Below are 8,982 nucleotides of genomic sequence, written 5' to 3' on the forward strand. Positions count from 1 at the left end.
TTATTTTGTATTTATTAGCCATTGGACAGGGGAAAAGAGGGGAGAGAGACAAGGGGAGAGCAAATGGAAGGCAAATCGAGCAGTGTATCCATTTGTCTTTTGTCCGTTCAGCAGAAAGAAATGAGAGACTGACAGCCACAGAAGAAAAAATGTCGTACTTTGTTGTCTGCTTTAAAGACATGAGAATCATAGCCAGAAGATTCTAGAACATTCAATCTTTTTTCCAACCTTCATAACGAAAATCAGAAAGTAACTCTCAGGGAACAATCAAGGGACATTACATATAATTTGCATGCAGTTTTGTGAAATAATTATACTGTTTCGAAAAGTTGAACAAAGAAAAATGTTCCAGTTGTGCTTGGCATTGATTTGCGGATTGCTGATGCATGTGCATATCTACACTAATACAGGACTTGAGTAATGATTTAATATAAAACACCGAGATAAAACTGAAATAGACTGTTTCTGCTTCCTAATTTCATTTATGTACTGAGTATTTGGCTAATAGATATTGTTATACCCCCCGCAACAAGTTGTGGGGGTATACTGGAATCGGGTTGTCCGTCCGTCCGTCTGTAGATGCAATGGTTTCCGGGCTCTAAAGCATTATCCTTTCCACCTACCATCACCATATCATACATATGGACTACCCATGGGATGAAGATGTTCCCTATCGATTTTGGGGTCAAAAGGTCAAGCACACTGAACATCGAAGTAGCAATATGGTTTCCGGGCTCTAAAGCGTTATCCTTTCCACCTACAGTCACCATATGAAACATATGGACTACCCATGGGATGAAGATGTTCCCTATTGATTTTGGGGTCAAAAGGTCAAGCGCACTGGACATTGAAGTAGCAATATGGTTTCCGGGCTCTAAAGCGTTATCCTTTCCACCTACAGTCACCATATCATATATATGGACTACCCATGGGATGAAGATGATCCCTATCGATTTTGGGGTCAAAAGGTCAAAGGTCACGCACACTGGACATTGAAGTAGCAATATGGTTTCCGGGCTCTAAAGTGTTATCCTTTCCACCTACAGTCACCATATCATACATATGGACTACCCATGGGATGAAGATGTTCCCTATCGATTTTGGGGTCAAAAGGTCAAAGGTCATGCGCACTGGACATCGAAGTAGCAACACTCAGAAAAGAGGTAGTTTATACCTATTACCAACACCCTTTGGGAGATAGGGGTAAGCGGGGGGTATTCTTAGTGAGCATTGCTCACAGTACCTCTTGTTTAAATTGAACCAGATCAAATCATGAACATTACAAAATATGTGTACATGTAGCTGCGCTTGCTCAAACGGTAGCATTGTAAAGATATTAGTCCTGTTCGCTAACCATGTTCTTGGGGAATTCATAAAGACCTCACTCCTTGAAACAATTATAAATTTGAGACTAATTAATTAAAATAAACCATTCTGTATTTCAGTTTATACTCCTTTCAGTGGTTCATGATCTAGGCGATTTCTGAACTTCGGAGTTCCTCCTGGGTGCACCCTCAAAATTACTTTTTGGGGTTTTTTTTGTCCTACTTTTTTTTGAAAAAAAAAAGAATTCTTCTGTTTTTTTCTCTTTATAACACACAACGCCCCCTCCCACAAAAGAAATGTGTGTGTTGGGAAGGGAGAATCACCTTGTCCATCTGTTTGTTTAATGTCTGTGCATTGCCTCACATTCTAGTGGGTGGATTCATGATTTCTCACATCTAATTTACATTTTCATTTCACCATTGTTATGATTCAAAGAGATGGGTTCATCGTTTGTACTCTTTAAAATTTGACATGTACTAGAACTATTGGATTTAAAGGAACTGATTAATGATTTTTTATAAAAAATATTTTTCATTTTTTGAAGTTAAACATTAAAAATATAAATCATTTAATGTTGACAGCCAAAATTTTGACCTTCATCTAAAATGTAAGAATAAAAGCAATCCATAAATATGTGTTATGTAAACAAAGACTCGAGTCTTCTTATGTAAACAAACAAACAGGTAAATATTGATTTTGTAATATAATGCATCTTAATTTTGCATAGTCACAAATTTTAACTTTTAGATGACGCATTTTACCCAAAAATGTTTGAAATGTTAAAGATCTATATCCATTTCTTTTGAAAATTTTGTAAACAATAGCATATCGCAATCTTTGTTTACAAAGCAAATAATAAACTTTTTAAAATGAGCTTCTGTGATAATGTATATAACCTTAGATTTTATGTGAAATCTTTTAAACACATTAGACAGTAGATATTGATCATTAAAAGTGAAAAACAAAATTTTGGGGAAAATCGTGAATCAGCCCATTTAATACAGTGATTATTATTATTATTATTATTATTTTGGAAAATGCCGTATTCTCAGTTTTATATTAAGTGGGGTGAAGTTTTTTTTTAATTTGGATTCTATGGAGGTCTTTGTGGTGTTTATGGGGTTCTTTAGGGTTAAAAAGACGCACCCCTTTTTATGGTTATTAGCCTGACCACAGATGGGGGGGAAAATGGCGTCTGCCATGAAGCGAAAATGTGTGATTGATGTTGACATCAGACATGACAGTGTTTTGAGAGTTGCAAATGCAACGCATACTTTATGTATCGCAAATCAAAGGTTTTCAGACGCGGTAAAGCTTTCTCCTCACAGGATTAACCGGAGCAATGCAGGGGGAGGTGTCCCGTTCTCTAAAGCGTTTTGTGAAACGATCGGGTACGCTGTAGAATTCATGTTCGGAGATGTGTTCCAGTCAGGCATTAAAGTGATTACAGACTTTTTGTATCAGAAAACGTTACCAGCTGACAAAATGGACAGTCTCCTGCTAAGGAAACTCTTGGACTTCGTAAAAGACGGTGAATGTTTTAAATCAACTTGGCAGCACAATTTCTTGATAGCTGTATCTACATGTAGCTTAAAAGTGGATTGAAAAGTTTCTCAATTTATAGGTGACCTAATGAAATTTCTCAATAGCGTGATGAAGCTATTTGGATCACAGGGGCTCGGTTGTCAGAAATTGAAGTTTTGTATTATTGTGTCGCCTGCGTTACACGCAGTGGCGACATATAGGGATCACTATCCGTCGTCCTGCGTCGTCGTCTGGCGTCGTCACAAAAAATTTCTGTCAGTTTCCTCAAGAACCACATGGGGCAACTCCCTGATATTTGGCACAGAGCATCAGTGTGGCCAACTGTATTGTGTAAGACATTTTCGAATCTGTCGCTTATCAACTTCCTGTTTGCCGGGACTTAGAATTTTTTACAGCAAAAAAATTTCTGTAACAGTTTTCTCAAGAACCACATGGGGCAACTCCCTGATATTTGGCACAGAGCATCAGTGTGGCCAACTGTATTGTGCAAGACATTTTCGAATCTGTCGCTTATCAACTTCCTGTTCGCCGGGACTTGGAATTTTTTACAGCAAAAAAAAAAATTTACTTTTTCAACATTAGCAGGCGACACATGTCTTCCGGGGAAGACTTAATACTGCATTTGTTCCCAAATGATAAATTGAAGTTTTGCATGATTTGTGTCCGAATAATAAATTATATAAATAAAATCCACCACCAAAATCCGCTTATTTCGAGGTTTTAAAAAAGGTGTAGCATGTGTACATTTTTTTAATGTACACATGATACACCTTTTTTAAAACCTCGAAAAAAGCGGATTTTGGTGGTGGATTTTATTTATATAATCTATTATTCGGACACAAATCATGCAAAACTTCAATTTATCATTTGGGAACAAATAATACAAAACTTCAATTTCTGACAACTGAACCTCTGTGATTTGGATATAGATATGCATTTTATTCAGACCTGGGCAGCGTTCAAGATCTTAGCTGCTAACCTAGCTGCTAGGCTAGATATCTAGATCTATTGAACGCACTGTATGAATTACCGCTTGTTATTCCTACGTAGGGCTAGCCTAGCACATTGTTCAAGATCATAGCGCTACCGAGCCCTATACGTAGCCGCTACGATCTTGAACGCAGTCCAGATCAACAAATCTAACAGGTTGGTAATACTTCCCCTATACATGCTATGGCGAGATATTTTTGCTAGAACGCGACTTTGGCGAGAGAGTAAACCAAATAGCTTCATCACAAACTATCCATTCCCTATATTTTACGAATTTCAGTTGGTATAAATTACCACTTTTCAGGGAACGCAACTCTTCCATGCCCATAACCCGTTTCAGTGACTAGGAACTTAATAATGTGGACATTATTTTGTATATTTACATGGAGGGCCCCTTTTACTACGATTTAACTAAATACAAGAACAAAATTTAATAAATTTTTTGTGCCACTGTCCTGCCTGTCCTTGAGACATCTAATTCTGTATTTTAATTTTTTGAAAATGGAAATAAATCTATCATTTAGAGATCCTAGCATAGGAGTTATTGCCCTTGACAACATATCATGATGATATCTAGATAACTGATTAATTTATTAAATTGTAGAAGATATAAACTTTTTCTGCCTCAAATAGTTTCCCAAATTTATTTATTATGCCTGATGGATAGGGTGCCCGGGTAGACAGTAATTTCCTCTGGGTACTCCGGTTTCCTCCCACATAAATGACCCCCTCGTGCAAACATCCGTGCATCAAAAGACCCCATTGGAAATAAGCTTTCGAGCTTTCATGGGTTATCCTAGGTATTCATGTTTGTATGTATGTATGTATATAAACCAAATAGATATTTTAATATTTATTTATTCCCCTTAAAGATGTCAGATTTTCTGTTCAACGCGAAGTTTAATTAAATAAAGATTTTGCAAAAACTTGTCACGTCATAAGAGGGTGAAGGCTTGAGCTTCCTTAAGTAGGCTTGAATGGCTATCTCGGTAACTGTTTCTCAATTTCAGAAAGAAGAATAAAAGTTTATCACGAGAAGCTGAGTGGGACAGAACTGGCAGTAACATTAACGAATCATCTCTTTGGAAAACTAGCGACACTCGGGAGTTACCTTGTTGACAGGTGTGATGCTGGTGAAAAAGAAGTTGAATGCTCTTGTATTGATCAGTCGTGTGAGACAGCCGGTCGTTATGGAGATACCAGTATAGGTGAGGTCATGTGGTTAGCACCGTTACTCAATTAACAGTGCGTAAATTTCTGTACAGTAATTTTTCTATATTTTTTACAAGGGTCCTATGGCTTTCAAATTGGGAAAAATTGTCGACATTTCAGTCGAATTGGGAAAATTCAATTTTATCATAAATAAGTTTTAAAATCATATCAAACATTATATTATCTTTATTTTACACATATAATTTTCTTTAACCGTCTAACATTTTCAACTATTCTATCCAAATCATCATTCCCATAACTCTTTGTTAAGACTTATAATAAATGTATATGTTTATTTTTTTCAAATACGTTTTCCTTTCATAATTTTATTATTGGAAAAAATGCAAGCTAAATTGGGAAAAAATTGTCAATTTTTAGGAGGGGAAAGGGCCGAAATTCGGACCGAAAATGGGCCTTAAAAAACCACTGCTGTACTATAGACAATCGATCTACCAAAATTCCAAATGCTATAGACCTGATTGATTTACAAAGTATTGTGCGCATTTGTAATTTTGTTTCTTTCATAACTTGAGACATGTTTATCACATAGTTTTGAATGTGCACAGATCGTTAAAAACACTCTTTACTTGCTGGTGATATTTTCTGAAGCCTTATTAGTGTAAGTATAAAGTCATCGTCGGAAACCCACGAGAGAAGAACAAAGCGTAATCAACCATGGGTTTCCGACGATGAAGCATAGCATGTATATAATGGATGCAAATAATTTAACGACAGAATGTCAAAAACTAGGGCTGGGACGATTCAGGGTTAGCTCGATTCGGTTCGGTTTCGATTCAGAACAGCACGTTTCGGTTATTTTCGATTCGGTTCATGTTATGTCCAATTTATCTAATTACAGCACAAAAATCAATAAATTTAATGAGTAGCATATTTGATTTGATTTTATTCAAGTTATATAACTATATCTTGTCATTTGTAAACATCATATCTATTTATAATGGCATTTTATAACTTTGATTAAAAAAAACCCACTGACAGTCTATTAAAATTTGTTCAATATTAATGTGGTGCATAAGTTTTGGATTATTAAACAAATCTATAGTGAATCTAAAATGTATATGATATTGTTTTCATTGATATGTAAAAATTCAACAATTCTATCAATTGAGAGTATTTGAAAATATCTCCTTTATTGATTTACTTCTCTCATATTAACTGTCAAATCTGTGTCATTACCTATGATGCTGATTTCACTCCACCACTGACAGAAATGCTATATGTCATGTAAAGATAAACTGCAATGATCTTACGGACCATATTCTGTTGGTATCTGAGTGGTGAAAATGCTAATTCTCTCAACACAGTAGTGATTTAAATCTCTGTTGCATAAAAACCACATGTTCTGCACATCACTCGAACGCCATATTTGTTGTTTTGGTGTATGTAAAATCTAAACCGAACCGAAATCCGGAATTTGTAATCGGTGCATCGAATCGAATGGTATGAATCGTGGTGCACTGAAATTTTCGGTGCACCGCACAGCCCTATCAAAAACTGTAACTGTCTTTAAGACTGCATTTATTCACTCTGTTAATTTATAAATTTGTCTTAAAACATTCATCTCATTGTAGAAGCTGGACAAATTTTGTGATAGATTTTACACCATTGCACAGTTAATTAGAATTGTCTTGAGCATGCATTGGGAGAAGTTAGAACGCTTGGGAATTAATTTAAGCTTATTCTTTTTTCGGTAATGTGATACGAGCTTTACAAGTTGTGGAAATAAAAATGGATGCAAGATTGATTGATTGATTGTATCTTGCTTAATGTCTCACTCAAGAATTTTTCACTCATATGGAGATGTCACCAAGACCGGTGAAGGGCTTCAAATTTAGGCCTATGATCGGCGCTTACGGCCATTGAGCAGTGAGGGTTCTTTAGCGTGCCACACCTACTGCGACACGGGACATCCGTTTATAAGGTCATCTCCGAGGACCCGTGACATTCACACCTGATGCCGAGCATTTGGCGATGGAACTGTCACTACCTTTTTTAACGACTTAGGTGTGTCGCGGCCGGGATTCGAACCCTGGGCCTTCCGCATGCGGGGCGAATGCTCTAACCTCTCGGCCACGCAGGTGCAAGAGTCAGTAATACAAGTCTTTATGTAGCAAAGCAACTAGTGTAACTGATCTTATTCTCCAATTCGCAAATCGCAGGCCGCCTTCGGTCGTGGCTGACCACAGATAGTGACCCTCCGTCGACTATCTGTTTGGGGTGTCTGCTTAACTTGAGCAGTATCTCTTCTACAATTAAGACAGAAGTAAAAATGTAAAAATTTAAAGCATGATTTAGTAAGTTACATGTACAGTAAGTCTTTATGTAGAAAAAGAAAGAGATCTGAACTTTTTCTCAAATTAGAACATGTTTTTGTTCAACTTTATTTTCTCTTTTAAAAGGAAACATAGACGTTTGGCATGGAGATGTGGATGTACTTATCAATAATGACCTGATTGTGCAGCATTTGAAGGACCCACCAAGAAGCCGTGGAGAAAATGAAAGTAGCCCTGGGGGGCAAACTCCTGTTGAAGCGAAAGTAAACTGTAGTGTTCTCGCAGGAAATCCACACATTACTGCACAGACCACCGTGTTTTCGTTTCTTCAGAAGAAGACACATCCAGAGAGAGATCATTTTTTAATTCCGTGTTTTGGAGTTGGGAATTCTACCCTAGTGGTGGTGTTTTACGATTCGGAGCACGATGTTCTGCTAGAGAGTACCCACATACCCCTGTTTCGTTCATCAGGTTGCGACGAATATGAATTTAACGATACTGCAATTATAGTTTCATGGCTGACGGTCAATTACAAATATCTGTGTTCTGGTGTAACTGAGGACATGAAAAGTTTTAAGGGAGATTTTTTCGAGGATGTGAGAGAAAAAATGAAGATATACGAAGGAGAACTACAACTAGGAAATATTGCTTATCCTGTGTGGAATGTTCTTAAGAAATCATTACAGTTTAGTTCATTTTTGGAGGAACAGGAGATGAAACTTGTAGCAATAATCCACAGAGAAATGAGAGAACAAGGAGGTATTGAGTAAGACTGAATCGTGTCTCAAATAAATCAGACAACAAGGATGTGTTGAATAAGACTGAATCGTGTCTCAAATAAATAAGACAACAAGGAAGTATTGAGTAAGACTGAATCGTGTCTCAAATAAACATGAAATATTCGCAAGTCATAACAATGCAGATATATGAATATGGGGAAACGTTCAATGACCTATGGCAAGTGTATTCATATCCATTTTAGAATGATAAACCACACAAATGACTGTCCTAGAATGTAAACATGATAAACCACACAAATGACTGTCCTAGAATGAAAACATGATAAACCACACAAATGACTGTTCTAGAATGTAAACATGATAAACCACACAAATGACTGTTCTAGAATGTAAACATGATAATCCACACAAATGACTGTTCTAGAATGTAAACATGAGAAACCACACAAATGACTGTCCTAGAATGTAAACATGATAAACCACACAAATGACTGTTCTAGAATGTAAACATGATAAACCACACAAATGATTGTCCTTTTGTTTTAAAAAAAAATGAAAAATATCTTTAATGGTCTTCATGTTGCATGTAGAATGATAAACACAATGAAATACAATTCATGTAAGTGTAATATTCATAGAGAACTGATGTATGTAGAGCGCCATGTTAAATGTGCAGCCTTGAGCTCAAATGACCAAGAAACTGAACATGCTAGAATTGCTTTATGGAACCCATTGAGCAAGTATTATTTGTATAAACAATAATTAGAAAACAATGTGTTCGAAGAAAATAGTTTGATTTTATCAACCTGTATTAAATGAATATATTTCTGACATTATGAACAGTTATGAATTCGGATTAAATTTAATAACATTGA

At 36.3% G+C, this 8,982-nt stretch overlaps 1 protein-coding gene across 1 annotated transcript; it reads left to right on the forward strand.

The window, feature by feature from the left end:
* The first annotated feature begins 2,433 nt into the window (after window positions 1-2,433).
* On the forward strand, window positions 2,434-8,982 carry LOC125677010 (uncharacterized). The gene is made up of 3 exons (XM_048914916.2): window positions 2,434-2,857; window positions 4,872-5,069; window positions 7,494-8,982. The coding sequence occupies exons 1-3, from the start codon at window positions 2,503-2,505 to the stop codon at window positions 8,135-8,137; spliced, it is 1,197 nt and encodes a 398-aa protein (XP_048770873.2). The 5' UTR covers window positions 2,434-2,502; the 3' UTR covers window positions 8,138-8,982.

Source organism: Ostrea edulis, chromosome 3 (genome assembly GCF_947568905.1).
Source record: "Ostrea edulis chromosome 3, xbOstEdul1.1, whole genome shotgun sequence".
Classification (NCBI taxonomy): Eukaryota; Metazoa; Mollusca; class Bivalvia; order Ostreida; family Ostreidae; genus Ostrea; species Ostrea edulis.